Raw genomic sequence first — 16,735 nt, 5'->3', positions numbered from 1 at the left:
TGATTAAAAATTGGATATCAGTGTTTCTGTGTTCTTCTTCAACTACAAATTTTAAGGCAACCGCCACGTTTAAAATTCTTAACAGACGAAATGAAGTGTTTGCAAGTCGCACCACCGATGAGGATATATTTACAGACGAGATGGGTAGGAGTTTCGAAAATTTTGTGACGAGACAACACATAATGAACGGCCCACACTTAGGGCTTCTAACTGACGGCAGACTTACGATCGTTTGCGAGCTCGCCGTAAACGATAACGAGGAGAACGAAGAAGTAAGTGACACGGAAGAAGAAAATAAACGATTATAAGAATTACTTCTGTATTTTTTCAATACTTGTATTCAACGTGCCATTTCGTAGCGTTCTATTATCTTATTTATAACTTGTTTTCATACGAGTAAACTCTGTACCGAGTTTTTTTGATTGCTCAATGTTTATTATACATCTCTTACATGTACTTACTCGTTCGATATGTTCTCTAATGGTTTTGCAAAATGCATACCAAATACAATGACATCATTGTAAATCCATAAATGTCAAAGTATATATCTTTACACATTTAAAAAATAACTATGATAATGTTTGTAAAACTGGCATTTCAACAGTCAATGTACTTTTAATTAAAAGTGTTTGTTCTTCGCTGATTTTTTGAAGATTTGTTACAAATAAATTGTGACACTTTCTGATTAAAACCTGCCTCTAATCATTAACATTTTTACCTCAATAGAAAATACCACAATCTCATGTTGAAAATCTTTGAATTTACCGTTTTATTCGACTGACATTATACCAACTGTTACTATTTAATAGTATACTTACAATTAATGTCAACAAGATACAAGAAAATAGAAGAATCAAGCGATTAACTTGAGCTGATTGTCATCTTGTCGACACCCTTTGTACATAAACCTACAAAAATTCATCTTTGTCATGAACATCATCACAATCAGGAAAAATGGTGGAATACATATTGTAAGTATATCATGATAGGGACTTATTTTAGAAAAAAAATGGAACGACGATTAAATAATCATACTGTATATTTCATTATGAATACATAATACTTAAATAACATAGCAACAAACATGGAAATTTTATATGTACATAATTTATTTTTTTTTTGCGATTCCGCAGCATATTATATACGCAATATCTCGTATCTCGTGATATCCATGTAAAAGTTATTCTTAATTATTCGCGTACTCATATACATACACTTATATTATACACAAGTATATTTATAAATTTGATGCAGTTTAAAATCTATTTCTTTAAAAATCATTCTTATAAAACAAAACAAAATTTGAGATTCCTATATAGTTTTTTAAGCTAAGCGATAACCGAAATTATGTCCGAGTAATGCGCGCGAATGTGCGCATTGCATTTTTACTTAACAGAAAAAACAAATTAATCGACGTAGCAATTCATCTATCTTTATCCCTCTTAACTTAATATCAGAATATCAAATTCAGGGGAATACGCGATCTATTTAGGATTGTTGTTTAGTGTAGCAAAAGTAATTAAATTAATTACTATAAAAAAGTCATTCGCTATTATTTATATCATAAATTTGCAATGCAGACGAGTTCCGCAATAGGCATCAAATCACTGTCACTTTGTATATTCTTATCCAAAAGTAAAACACGGTTGGGGAACGAAAACGAGTCTTCTATTTTCTGTCGTTTGAAACATCGTGCAGCGCGTATATGATATAGATAATGAGGAAACGCTTTTGAATTAAAGTAATCGGCATTGTTCAACCATGTGATAGAGGCACTAAAAACAGTTATACAACGCTACATAATCGATTAATCAATGTCAATCATCTTTTTCTCGCCAGAAACGCGCACAGCCTGCGGTCGCGTATAGTCTCTCGCACAGACGACATTTACCCCTCTACTTTAATTTAATATTACATATATATATTATAAATCTCTTTTCTTACAAGCTAAACTTAAACATTCTAATTACGCTTCCAGATGCAATGTCGGTCCAAGAAGATGCGGAACGCGAAAAAAACATAGCAGAGATACGATTATAAATCGAGACACACACAATGACATATTAAAGTCGAACGAGGCGCGGGCGCTGCTGACTTTGCCTGAGGAAACGGCTAATCTAAAACTGGCTGACTGCGCAGCGTAAGCGAGCTCGTATGGAAAGGGAAATAATAGTAGAAAAGCTCGCTACGCTTGGCATAATCCTCTAATAAATCGATGGTTAGCTCCTCGCGCAAACAAACGAAACAAAAAGAAAGCCTTATCGACGTGCACAAAACTCATGACGTATAAAGTCGAAACAATTTTTCCTTCTTCTTATTCTTCTTTGACACAGCTGTGTGAACGGAAAATAAACGCCGCGAGACAGACGACATTTGCATCATAAATACATAGGACTTGCACAATCATAAATATACGTTTAGCGTTAAAGGTAAATTGACTAATTTTGGTTTCACATGCGCGACCCATCATCCAATTGGTCCATTCGACGCTCGCATCCTTCCCGATCCGAACTGCAGTGGTCTGGAAAGCCGCAAGCTCCGCCGCTGTATATCTCCCGCTCTCTTTCTCGCTTATCACATTGCATTTAGCCTTCCGGACGAGCCACTGCTTCGTAATTCTTCTTAATTAGTTTCGCAACGGATCCAGGCTCTCCAGGGAGAAGTCGTCCGTTCCAATCGACAGACCCCGACTGAAGCCGTCCTGTAATGAAACGAATATAAACGTTCCGTTGCGATAAGCAAGTCTTTTTCTTTTTGTTGTTCGCAAACGTCCAATCAGTACACTTGTACCAATAAGGTTGGACTGGTGCAAACAAACGCGACTCACCTTCATCTCCGATAGTCTCTTGTCCAGAAGGCCAATGGCGTTTTCGAGTTCCTGATGCGTGGGCGAGTGAACTGTGGACGCGCCGAACTCTCCCATTTCGAAGGGGTCTTTGAAGTCGCTTTTGATGAAGTTGGGCGCCGGATTGAACGGGACGCTTCCAAACAAGTCCTCCTTCACTCCGTTCTGCCTCCTCGAGTCCTTAGCCTTGGGCGGTGGAGCCACTGCGAGAAGGACGATCGCCGTTACACTCATTGATTTCCACATCGTATTGAAAAATCTCCAGCTAATACTCACGCAGCGGAGGAGAATTCATTCCGTTCGTCTGCGTGAAAATGTCCCCCGCGGTGATCTGGCCGTTGGACGTGTTGTTGTTGGACAGATGATTGGTTATTCCGTTGGACGATGTCTCGAAAGCTCGGGGGTTGAAGTCCTCCTCGTCGAACTCGTCGATCAGGAGTCCCTCGCCCTTGTTCGATCCGCCGGTCGAGTTCTGGGGCGACGAGGGCTCGCTTCTGAAAGTCACGAGAACAACCGCGGTTGGTAACAAAGTCGTGGCTCGCCTTACGCGCCACGAGCATCGGAGAGCGTTCGGTCCACTCACCCCATGAAGTTGTCGTCGAAGGACTTCTCGAAGCTCCTGGGCGGAACCGGCGGAGGCTGCTGACCGCCGTTCGAAGCGTTGCCGTTGGTGTCGGCGGTCGAGTTGTTGATGAAGAGCTTACCAGCGCTACCGTTGACCCGTGGGATGCTGCTCTCCTTCGCGGGCGTCGCCGACGAGGACGAGCTGTCGGGGACGTGCAGGATGTCCGGGATATCGTGCTGCGCGAGGTACGAGCTTATGTCGGCCTGGAATCAACGTCACCTCTATACTGTGCTGTCCTCACGATCAAAGCAAAGGAAGCGAAGCGAACTAACCGATCCCTTGATGGTGGCGATGTCCTGGAGCCGCTGGCGGTAGACGTTGTTCTCGTGCTCGAGCCGCTTTATCTTCTGCTGGAGAACCATAGCGCGCCTCTGGGCCTCGAGGTCCTTGCCTGACGTCTCGAGGAAGCGCCTGTAGGCGAGATCGAACGCCTGGCCGATCGTCAGCGTTATCTCCTCGGCGAGCTTGTCGCTCACGAAGACGAAGCACGTGTGCCGCTCCGCGTCCTCCTCTTTGGCTATGAAACTGAAGAACTTCTTCTCGCCCTTGTCGTCCGCGCAGTACGAGATCCGGTGCAGGGGATACTGGTGCATGATTCGCTGTGGACAAATACGTGATTGTTATGCATCGTGTATTGTAAAAAACGAGGCGTAAAAGGTTTGCCCTACTTTCATCATCGGCGGATAACGCAATGAAACTTTATGAATTATGCAGCGTGCGTATAATAAAAGAAAACACGCGCGCAATATTACCTTTGGAGACGTCTTAGTTTTTGGTTCTTGAATGGCAACGCCGTCGATGCTGATAGTCAGCTCAACTTTCGGCGTCTTCGTACCCTCGCTCTTCTTGATTTGTTGATTGAACTTGAGCTTACAGATCGCATCTTTCACGACTTCGATTCCCTTCGGCTGCTCAACGTCGGTGCTGCCGAGATACTGCAAAGTGAATATAATTAAATTAAATTAAAAATAAAAAACATTCCAGCACATCCGACCTCTCGACGGTCGGCTGCATAACAATCGAGACACGCGGCCTATTCCGCGGCGGAGAATTATTATACCCGCGCGCGGACTTTCACTCTTCGCACGCAAAGTCTTCTCCTGCGAGATGCATCGCGCGAGTGCACGTGCACCAGCGACTGCGCAGTTGGAGGGCGCATTCTCGTCGCGGCTAATCATATTTGGTCCATAATTATGATTCCCGATCGTCTGGCAGCGCTGCAGTAACTGGGACGAGCAATTAGCGCGTTATGCTCGTATAGACACAGAGACGCGCATACAATGTGCAGAAGAGGAGAGGTATTACGCGCGTAAACAGATCGCTTTGCTTCGGGGAACTCGAGCGTCGTCGATTGTTTTCTTTTTTTTTTCGTTCCGCGAACTTATTCATATTGGCTTCGATTGACCGTTGCGCGAATTCATCTGTGTATGGCATCGAAGTATATAATGTTTCATCGGGCACAGAAAATTGGAAGCTGATAGGTTGGATTATAAAGTCGAGCAGAGTAGTGTGACGGCGTTATTCGGAATTTGAACGAAGAAAGCGTGTGTAGTAGACCGGTGTCTCTCCCGTTAAAGTAAAGTACGTGCGTTGCAGAAATTTCGGAGCTCGACGAACTTTTTGCGTGTGTCGCCTGTTAAAGAATCTCGGATCTATACCGAGAAGAAAAAACGCGAAATTATTCCAAGCGAAGTAGGTAGAGAATTCGATTCTGGAATAGAAGGCCATCAGACCCTCGCGTGTTTCCAGCTATCCGTCGCGGATCGAAATGTCGCTGCAGCAAGTTGTTTTGCGACAGTAGACATATCTATACAGTTCCATGTAGTTTGTCGGAGACCCGTTTTTTCCGTAGATTTCTACAAGGCAACAGCACTTGATGCACGGGATTCCGGGATACTTCGAATTTTTCATCCTACAGAGTCACTTATTGCCGAAGAACGATATATCTCAACTAATTTATTTTTAGCCCGTGTTAGCAGAACCGGTCGTTAAACCGACGTTACGAGTATACACAATAGTAAAAAGCTCGGTGAAATCACCTCTGAATCTAATTTCAGAGTCGCTTTACGTCTCGCTCTGCAACTGGAACATCGTTCGCCTGACAATGGGCTATACCAAGAAACGTTTACTCGAAAAAAAAGTCCGAACAATGAAAATAAATAACCCCAAAAAGCATTTCCAGTTCTAAGCTCATATCTACACCCACAGCGTATAATAGCCGGACACAAGGCGTCAAAAGCAATTAGCCGCGTGACGAAAGCACACACGCGCTGTACATAACAGTTAGACGGGTCACACATTAGGAGGGCCGCTCTTACTTTCTATTCGCGCGAGCGAGACCAGCTGTCTTGTACTATGCGGTATTGTGAACCTGGTCTCGCGAGACTCGATTATTATACGATTTCGCTCGCACGATCTATTGTCGCCCGTGCGCGGAGCGCACGTGGCTTTTGTTTGGAATTTTTTTGGGGGAGGAGGAAATTGGTTTTGGTGATAAGGAAGCGTTAGTTGGGACTCGTGTATAGTTGCAAGTGGAAAGAAGTGATTTATACGTGGAATTTGACGACTTCCTGGGAACTCGTTTGAATTGAAAATTGAAGGATATTCCTTGGGTGTATATGGTGCGTTACAGTAATGAGAGAAAAAATGTATGCCGAGAAAACAAGCTGCGCGTTTATGTGTCGTAAAAGTGCATTACGTATGCGATTATATACTAATATGTCTGACATGAGAATGCGTCCGACTTATAAAGTGATACCGTGTCGTTTTCGCGATTCAACAATTACAATTCCTAAAATACAAACTTTCCCAACGTCAAACCCATACCCGCACATGCATCTTATTATCGATTCTAATTTTGCACAAACCGTCTACAGGTATCCACGCATACGAGAAAACGTCACCGTCACATGCATAATTCGAATACACACGACTTCGCGGTTAATTGCAGCTCGTCGCAATATAATCTCCGCATGACTCACCCTAGACTAATACCCTAGACGGATGACTTCGAAGATGCATTAGCGGAGCGGAATAAGGAGTGTGCACACATTGGCGGCCGCGCACTGCATTAAACAAGACTCGTTGAACTTTGCCATAAATGCGCGTATTTGTAGTGTCCCAAAGGTTTTTCATATGCGACGAAGCGCAAACTCAAAGAACAATGAATTATCGCTATACATAGCATTCAAGAATTGTAACGTAGGTGCAGAGCTACGAGAGGCAAACGAAAGAGAAAGGAAAAGCGAGGCTAGAGAGAAAGAAAGCGGTGATTCCAAGTGCGCATTCGAGAGGGTATAATACAGAAGGGAAGAGAGAGGATAAGTGGATACACGACGCTGCGTGTCAGAGAGAGAAAGAGAGGGGCAATCGGTGCCGGAGTCACGGATGGTACAGATTGTATGCGCATAAATGAATTCACTCGCGACTTATACGCATCATCAGAGAGAGAGAGAGAGAGAGAGAGAGAGAGAGAGAGAGAGAGAGAGAGACATTGTTCGCAGCGTGTGGTGTTACGCTTATCTCGACTCGACGATCTTATTCCTGTATGTAACATATAAGTAGCGCGGATTTTCCCGCGAGATTCAATTCACTGGACTTTCGCTCTTGCTCGATGGCCTTACACAAGCGTTTTTTTTTTCTTCTTACTGATTCACTTCTTTTTTTTTAAACTGGAATATAATCTAATTTGAGAGAACATCAAAACAAAATAAAAAAAACACAGTATAATCAGAGGTGAATCAAGCGCTACGACTTTCGCATCAATCGCATAGTCGAGTCCCCGGAGAACGAGTTGAAATCCGCCCATAACTCACGCACTGTATCCACACATTTTCGAGTATAAGACGCAGCCTCATATCGTAAAAATAAACCTACCTTGACTAGGTAAGCGATGTGGCCTTTCTGGAGAGCGTCCGGTGGGTGTATCCAGTTTCTGCCGGTACCTGCAACAACCGAAAATTGCACCTCTTTTACTACACACACACACACACACTACACGTCTATGCGTCATTCAGCTTCTCTCGTTATGTCATTACACGCGCGCCGGAGGACGTGTAAGTGCGAGCAGAAACTCTTTGACACTGATGTGTATACAGGTGTATAAGTCGTGCGTGTGGAAATCGCGAGGAACGTGACCGATCGTCTCTCTCGTTACACGTTATATCATGCCGTTTCGTGCAGAGACTCTCGTGACTGTGTATAGAGTGTGATAAGATCTAGTTTATTTGTTTACCTCCGTTTTTAGTTGGCTGGTTTTTATTGTTGGCCGAGTTCTGTGCCCACTTGAGCAGTGTGGAGTTCCTCATTTTGCTGGGGTTTCTGCCTCACAGAACTGGAGCTTCTGGAACAGAGAGAACACGGAGTGTAGGCGATTAGTGCGATGCAAATAGAACAAAAGCCGTATAACTCAATCTAGATAGTATTTAGAGAAGGCTGAAACGGCATCATATACTTTAATTTTTATCGGGGCGTTAATACGTGAGTGAAAGTGGTTACGCACACGAGGTACATATACTCGTTGTTTAGTTACCATTACTCAGCGAGAGGCGTGTGTACACAAGTCGGAGATAGAAAATTTGATGACCCATAGGAGAGCTGAGAGAGAGAGAGAGAGAGATCGTTATATCTGGGGCAAAAAGGGGAGTATACGCTGCTGAAAGCGCTTGTAATATACCCGCAGGATGAAAGCTGACGTACTATTTTTTAGTATAAGCGCACGACGAACTTTCATTTGTGAATGGCGTATGAGGCGAGCTTGGCACAACAATCGTCCGCCGCAATGCGGATGTGCAAGCGCTCTTATACCGTGCGCTGATTTGCATTTTGCGTTTTGGAGCAGATTTATCGGAATAAAATCCAAAACAATCATCGTCCGAACTCGGCAATGCAGATAATCGCTCTAATAATCCGGCATCAGAGAGGAATATCACGTCGCGGTGCGGCATCGCGCATTACGCAACGCGTCAGCTGCAATTTCTTTCGAATTCCCGGAGTCATTCACTCCAATTTACGCGCGCGGCGATATGCACGTGTAGGTATAAGCGCGCACGAGTTGCACGTGAAATCGGCTTCCGCGAGTCGTGTTTTTTTTTTCTCTTCTTTATTGTTCCCTATCGAATCCTATAGGAAAGGCACGCCATCGAAAATCCAAACCTCGATTAATATCTAGCGCACATTATTCCTATACACATCACAGCATCGTACAGCGTATCGAGAGAATTTTAACGCTCTCGGCCGTAAAGGCCATCCGTGCGCGCGAGTCTTGGGAAACCTCGATGAGAGAATGCGCGCAGCGCTGCAGCTACGCGTTACCATTTTTTTTCCTCGCGATACCGCTGAGGCTTTCAACAGAATCGCCGAGAGAGAGAAAGATAGCCGCGTTCGTGGAAGTGCGATAGTTCTCCCTCTCGCGCAGGTGTGCATGATCATCGCGTAACGCGACCTAGTTCGCTGTACCTTATAATTTCTGGCGTCTTCGATGCGTTATTCAGCATCGGATCTGGTTATCGTAGGTACATCACCGAAAAAACGCAATAAATACGCAGGCGCAGGAGGATCGCGTTGCATCGAGGAATGGGATGAAAAACTCGGAGCGGTCAGCCTTGAGCCTCGACGAAGGCTAAATCCTTTCGCGTTTCGTCACTCGCTATCTGCTCTCTCGACGAGTGTCGACGTTGAGGTGTATATACAATAATGACTATCCGCGCAACGGCGCGCGACGATCGTCGCTAATTTCTTCCTTTATTTCAGAGATCGTTGCTGTCTCTTCCGCAAAGCTGATGAGCTCGTGTGCAGTGACGAGGGAATGCTTTTCTCTCGCTTGACGTCAGGCTTATCGCCGTGCGCAATTCGCTTTGGCGGAAAAATAACTTTCGGGCTATTTCAGACTACGACGGCGCGTGATTTGAGTGTATGCTTGTTTTGTTGTGAAATCTTAAGCACGTTTCTCTCTCTCTCTCTCTCTCTCTCTCGATTTTGTGTTTTCGTAATAATTAAATTAACGTTTATTTCCAGCCTCGATTCGATTCCAAATTACTTTCTTTCCCCATTCCGAGAAACACCGAAAAGTCCAACGAACCTATATACTATAAAGCCGAAGAAACCAAACTGCGCTTAAAAATTCCACGCGCACGACCGCGCGCAAAAACCGTCCGGGCTATAATTCGCGACTTCCCATTCCTCCCACGTATACGTGTGTGCGTCTCGTTCCCATCACAAAGAGGTCGGCCCGTCATTGTGTGCAGTATACACACGCCGTTGTATAAGCCCAACCAACGATGCTCGCGTTGTTATTGTTGCGTCGAGGAGGAGAGACTCGCCGGCGGGTGTGCCGCCTTTGATGATACTTTCGCGGTTCTCTTATATGCATGTGTGTGTGTGTGTGTGTGTAACGTCGAGGAGAAAGATAAAAGCGCCGAGGTTCGTCTAATCTTTCGGCGAGTTTTGAAACGACGTACGCGCGCGGGATTGCGAAGGTATGAAATTTATATTTTGAGGGAATTTACGCAACGTCGTACGTTGTGCGCGCGAAGGAATTCGAGATGTGAGAAAATATCGAATTAGCGTTATTTACCACTGGAGAATCCCGAGGAGAAGAGAAAATGGCGAACAAAAGCTCCGCGGAGTTTCACCATTTACACACTCCAAGAATGAGGAGGAAAAAAAGAAACAGTCGAACAATAACCGGAATCAAAAGGAGAATCTTCTCAGGACACGAGGATCCTTTCAACCCCGCATAATACGGCGCATATAAAAATGACGTATTCGAGAGGTTCGACGACCGGTTCTCTCTCTCGCAAGCGTCCTTGTAATGATTTCACGCAACGCGCGACTGCAAATTTTTTCAGCGTATTAGCGACGCTTTACGCCGTCCGAAGGGATAGAATAGCGCGACAATAGGAGCGACGATAATTGCGGCGATACGCGCGCTTACGAAATCGAAATTTTCACTGGAGGATCAGTAGGTGGATGGAGAGAGATAAGGTTTTTTGCAACATGATGGGCAAAGATCGATTCGCGAAGCGTGAGATTATTCAATTACGGTGGAATGCTGTGGTCATTAATGATTGTAATATAATATTCATAAGCCATGTGTATACGCGGAGGATAATTCTAATGACGTTGCTGCATTAATATTCATGATTTCGATAGATCTCGTTCAATGTCACAGCGCGTATAATCTCTGGAGTATCGGATGCAAAAGCGTTAGAGTATATTTTCCAAAGTTCACTATATACGCAGAAAAGTTCAAAGCCGCAGACAAGCGTATAATCCAAACGGACAAATCGCGCAATTAAAATGAAATCATCAGCGCGCATCCAGCTCTCGCATTCATATATAAATCCCTCTTGAATTGAAACGACTCTGATGCTGCGTTTGAAAAGTGCATTACACCAGATAAGAAGGGAAGAATGAGTCTCACTCGGTATACCGCCACGTGTCTCTCGTTCAATCATCAAACGTGTCATGCGCATATAACAGAAAGAGAGACTATGCAGCCTCTTTCATACACGCGTCGTCGTAGTCGGCGGCGGCGAAAGATAAGCGCAGAATTGCTCCTAAATTTGTCTCGGTGCATCCGTCCTCTCTCAGCGCTTTTCACACCCCGTTGCAGTGCGGCTGACGTTCTAAAGTGGAATTAATAGGAACACAGACCGTCGCGCGCGCATACGTGCCCCGGTGTACGCGAGGATTTATCTTCGAGGTGTGTATTATTACCTTTATGAGGCAATTTGCACCGCTGCTGCTGCTGCTGCTGATGATGATGTGTGTCTATATACTGCACGGGATGTATGCGAGAGTCATCGACGAGGTGCTGATGATATATTTTTTATTTTTTCATCATTATAGGGTTTCGTTACAACGCATTTTTAAACACACGAGAAGAACAATGAGAGATGGGCGAGACCGTTAGCCACTAAATCATTCGCCATTTCACATACCGATGTGCATAGCAGCGGAATATTAGCTAATGACCAGCAGCGGTATATGTATAAGCGTTTAAACTTTGTGAAATTGGCGTAACGCGCACTGCGCTCTCGAGCCTGTGCGCACGACCCATATCGACTCTAGTGCGACTGTAGAGTAGATGTAAGTACCCGTATGATATAGATATAACACGGGGCTATGTATATATACATGCACGCGTGGGATGCAGCATCGCGAGATAGAAGGACCGGAATGATAAGCGCTGCGACGGGTGAACGGCCCTTGTCGCTTTTTTTGATTCTACGTCAATCTCTGTCCGGTTCATAGGTGTCCTTTAGATGCATTTCTCATAGGCATAACTTTATAGAGTCCACTAAATGGGAGAACCCGATTTTCATTGAAATTTGGCGCTCCCAAGCTCCATATACCGCGATCTCCAACCTTCAATTATAAAAGCTCAACAATTTCAGCCCACGACTTATATTCCTTCCACTAAAACAAACCCGCACAAAGTACAAGCAAACCTTTTAGGCTTCGACAAAATCCTTCAGCCAACCTCGTGTCACAAGCTATGCTCGACAAGCGCGACGTCTCATGCTAATGCGGGAATAATGCGACGCTCGTGTCTTTGTGTGCAGCGCGGCAGAGTGACTTAATGTTCTCTCAAGGGTCGAGCTTGGGAAATCTCGGCGGATCGTTACTATTATTGTTATTATTATTATTATTATTATACTTCGCAGACACGTGAAGCTACTCGCCCAGGCAATTAGATCTTCGTATGGCTTTGCGTGGAAACCGTGCTGTGTCGCGTATATAGATGTAAGTGTGCAAGTATTTATAAAAAACTTGGCAGCGAAAGAGACGTCCGCATCGTGTAAATCACTTGCGAAATGCGGAGGACAGTGAACTTTTGGAGAGAGAAAAAAGTTTCGATTCTAGGATGCTACGCACTATCGCCATAATGCATGTAAATTGTATGCCCCGACGCATTTTTTTTTTAAAGATACTATATACGCGTCGTGTTGTTGATTAAAAAACCAAAGCACAATTCGAGCTCGTTGCAAAGTGTCCCGTCGAGATATTATTTATAACATTACAACCTTATACATCCGAGTGATTGTACGCGAGCCTCGACTTTTCGCGAATTTTTCAAGACCGCACGCTGAAAATTCCAGCCTCGACTCGTTAAAATTATATTCGTTTACCACAGGCACTTTTACACTATACACACAGCTGTTTACAATACGACAGCTCCGCGTCTCTCGAAGACGTGCAATTTGTGCAGTTGGGACGCATTTAAAGTTTGTGAAACGGCAATTTCACACGGAATTCCTGCGAATGGATATACCTCACTAATGAATGGGCCCGCTTTTTCTCACACTAAAAACTCCGGGAACTGCTGCTGCTGTGCTCGGGGTCCGTATAACTGTACACGAGTTGCAAAATTGACGATCTCGAGCTAATGCAAAAATTCTGCTCAAATATACTTTGTATATACTTTGCGCTCGCGCGAGGAGTAATGAAAGAGCCGATTGTTCCGATTCCGAAGTAGGATAGCCGGTCTCGTTACATTGAAATGCGTCGGGACGGCAGCGCCGAGCGGATCGTGAGCATAATGAATAAAAGTTTGCAAATCATAATCGATGCAAGGACGCGCTTGATTTGACGGCTATGTATATGACTTTCTCCGGTTCGATATTCGGGTTAAGATACGCTTGAAGCAAAGTTTATAGGTCAACGTTCCTCGTAAAGTAAAAACAACAATGGATTTTTTACCTGCAAAGATATACGTGTCACCCTCGTATTCTCCACTTACGCAAGCGAGTGTAAAAACAAAGAGACGCAAAAAAAAAATGAATCATTAACGAGCCACTGAAAACCTCTAAATAGCAGCGATCAATCAGTTATTCCCATTCATAATCAATCAATCAATAAACCAATAACTCATAATCATCGAGATAAAAGCAATCTTCCTCATAACGACAACGCATCGATTTATCGCAATTGAATTTCCGCGATCGACTATACACGCTTTTCTACGCCACGATCTAGCACACGCAGCATCGCAGAAAATTAACAAAGAGACCGGCTATAGCGTCTAGACATCTGCAGGCGTCGTCGCGTCACGTGGATCGGATTATGCAAGTCTGGGGCTCATATCGCTGTGCAATAAATTCTCGCGAGCTCGATCGTCGGGAAGAGACATCGTCAGAGACGAGGAAGCTGCAGGATAAAGGATGTCTCTGTGTTTGATCGAGGGAAAAGCGTAAGCGTATAAACGAAATGGCATTTGCGCAGCGGTTTGTTAAAATAGAGACGATAACGTTTGCGCGCAAGGTTAGCACAATGTTTTGACAACTGTGTCAATATTTTTCAATAACAGAGAACGTATATCCCGCGCAGATTTTCATGCTCATCGACTGACTGATGCAACTTTCGACTTATCTCTCGCTACATTATGGCAATCAATTATCACGTCGAATCTGCATACAGCAGTGATAATGATTTCAAATCGAAAGATCAACGCGCGTAGAGAGGAAAAATTTTGAATTTCAAAGCCTATATATAATACACTTCGCGCGTGGCGGTTAAAAACGAAGCGAGCGACCGACGACGGCATTCCTAAGACGAGCGGCGCGCACTCAATATGCATATTGCGATTCGCTTACGCACCAGTTGCAGCCGCGCTGCACGGCTCGTTCCCGTGAACGTCGAGAGAGAGAGAGAGAGAGAAACGCCGGCGGCGTTTATATAGCCGTCGAAGGACGAGCGCGAGATGAGCTCTCTCGAGTGTATGGAGCTAATATGTTGCGGATAAAGTGTATTGAAGTGTACATCGAAGCTTGATTGGTTATTTGATTTGCGGATACATAAAATTCAGAGATGGCTAGAGAGTGTACACAGCGAGTTTTTATTATACGAGCGACGAGTCTGGTAAAGGCAGTGGAAGAAGCTCGAGAGCCAGTTTCGATACCGTCTTTGGACACTTGGCTGAAGCGTAAAGTTTCCACACTCGACACTTTTTTGTTGCGCGTCATCTGTTTTGAAAGTCCGATGTAAATACACAAGGGTTTAATCGTCGATTATTATATGACGGAAATATGGCTCTCGGATGGGTACAAAAGAGTATTTTGAACTTGCGCGCGACTAATGCTTCTCGTGCGTTCTATTTTGGTGTGAGGAAATTGGGGTAATCGTAGCGTCGCGCGCTGGAAAGAGACCAGCATCCTAATAAAAACAGTCGACATAAGTGAATGATTTACTTGGAATTGTAAGCAATTCCCTCGTTTGATGCCGCACCATACGCGAGAGCCATCGACAAGAGAGTGTGCCATTACGTGTACTAATATTACTCTATGACTAAATTTAGCCCCTACTATGTCTGTTACGCCGAATGGATGTATGATATCTCTTTGGTACACACATAGAAAGCTGTGTGTCCATTACACTCAATCTTCGACTGACACATTTTTTTCAACAATATATCGATACCACAGCTTATCGAGCAAAAACCCGCAGCTTCGCGTAAAAAATCTCTCGGCTCGCGTGTACGAGGGTCTTCCAAGACGCGGCATTGATTTCCCGCAATCTGCTTAATGAGCGACAACTTGCCTTGTAACGATCCGAGAGCGGAGTGTCTCTGTGACAATAGCCGGACATAAAAAAAAAAACAATGCAGAACAATGGCGAGAATGCAATGTCGGATTGTGAGACCTCGAGGAGATCGCGGATTAATCTCTCACGCTTTGGAATCGTTCGCTGATTTCGAATTATGTTATGTTTTTCGGACATTTGAATCTCGTAATGTGTCGCTCGGAATAGCAGCAAAAGTGATCTCAACTGTCCACTATACGGCAGAGCAGAGAGAGAGAGAGAGAGAGAGACACATATACCTTTGCGATTGCGGAGAGTCTCTGCATTGCATAACGTTCAAGGTGAAAATCCTACTCTGCGAGTAATGTTCGCAACGTCCGACTTTTCCTTCAATACATTTTCGTTTACCTCGTGTACCTTTGAAAAATTATGCATACACGCGTGATTCAACCGATTCTTCAATAACTCCCCCTTTGTGCTCCTACCTCAAGTTCATTTAGGTGCGGTGCGCGCGCATACGCTCAGTGAATCACCTCCTCTTTATCTCGGCCCTGTGTGTATTTAACTTTGCTCGAGCTTATCGCTGGAGAAACGCAAAATTTTGAAATTCGCGCGCAAGCGTCAATATTGACCTCCGCACTGTATACCTGCTTCGATGTAATTCATAGTTTTGTGTCTCTCTCACGCTCGCTTTCACCATCCGTCGCAGGCTCTAATTAGCGTATCCGCGCGAGATTACACAAGTCGTATTACACGCATAATACCGCGATCGCCTCTTAATCGGCTTTCGAGTGTACATACAACGCCTCGATAGGATTATGATGAGGTTAAAGGTGAACGGCTGTAAGGAGATGAAAATAATCGACTCGTTTGCGTATTTCGAACGAACGTGTCAATTACCAGTCAAAACACGCGCCGTATATCCTTCCCTCTTTTCTCGCACTTCCGTTTTCAACGCGCTTGTGTGTGTGTGTGGGTTTCGTGTTATACAGACTGTATCGGGCTCTGTTTTCGAGCGGCATACAAAAAATCGCGACTAGGCTCTCTCGATTCACTCACTGCTCCTTTCTTACGAAATCTGGGTCAACTTTTACTTGTTATAAGCCGCGCCGCTGTCTCCTTTTTCATCCAAGAAAACATAACTGTATACACACAGCCGGGGAACAACGAGGACTGAGCGTTTTCGAGAACAGTCGGGAAAGTTTTTTTTTCGACTCGAAGAAAAAACAACAGGAATTTCGTCGCGAATATAAGTACTCACCTAAATCATCGTCGCGTACCGAGCGGCTATCAGAGAGAGAGAGAGAGAGACGGTAACCGCTATAAGCGGCCTGTCGTAAAGCGCGATAAACGACGCACCCTAACGGTCTTCCAGCTGCACATCGTAACGAACCTAATTAATCCGCCCATATAATCATCCTCTACTGCACAGAGGATGAGTAACTTTATCTTCGCGCGAAAAAAAAATAGCGTTACACGCATAAACGATAAAACGGAGCGTCAGAAAATCTCGGTTTTTTAAATCGGTGCGTACGGGCGAACGATACAGAGAGGAGGAGGAATAAAAACACGCGAATCAGCTGACCGACTGGCAGCATTGACCTTTCGTCTGCTGCGTTCTTTTTTTTTCCTTCGGACGCTTTTGTGCACTTCTGATATCGTACATACACCGCCTACTGCATATTCCCTCGATTACGTCGCCGTATGGCTAATTGCCGAGTATTCTGGAATATACGTCAAGG

At 44.5% G+C, this 16,735-nt stretch overlaps 1 protein-coding gene across 2 annotated transcripts in view; it reads right to left on the bottom strand.

The window, feature by feature from the left end:
- Window positions 1-1,021: 1,021 nt before the first annotated feature.
- LOC100121137 (PTB domain-containing engulfment adapter protein 1) overlaps window positions 1,022-16,735 on the bottom strand; it is a 31,918-nt gene continuing 16,204 nt past the window's right edge. For both annotated transcript variants that reach the window (XM_003424406.5, XM_001604673.6), the window contains exons 2-9: window positions 7,705-7,812; window positions 7,347-7,414; window positions 4,223-4,405; window positions 3,743-4,069; window positions 3,429-3,673; window positions 3,122-3,339; window positions 2,828-3,048; window positions 1,022-2,701 (exon numbers count right to left, since the gene is read on the bottom strand). In XM_003424406.5, the coding sequence (XP_003424454.1) occupies window positions 2,627-2,701; window positions 2,828-3,048; window positions 3,122-3,339; window positions 3,429-3,673; window positions 3,743-4,069; window positions 4,223-4,405; window positions 7,347-7,414; window positions 7,705-7,777 (1,410 nt within the window). In that variant the 5' untranslated portion in view covers window positions 7,778-7,812 and the 3' untranslated portion in view covers window positions 1,022-2,626. The remainder of the gene's footprint in view (window positions 2,702-2,827; window positions 3,049-3,121; window positions 3,340-3,428; window positions 3,674-3,742; window positions 4,070-4,222; window positions 4,406-7,346; window positions 7,415-7,704; window positions 7,813-16,735) is intronic.

The sequence above is a fragment of the Nasonia vitripennis genome, chromosome 5, assembly GCF_009193385.2.
Source record: "Nasonia vitripennis strain AsymCx chromosome 5, Nvit_psr_1.1, whole genome shotgun sequence".
In the NCBI taxonomy this organism is placed as follows: Eukaryota; Metazoa; Arthropoda; class Insecta; order Hymenoptera; family Pteromalidae; genus Nasonia; species Nasonia vitripennis.
This window is presented reverse-complemented; position numbering and strand designations above follow the sequence as displayed.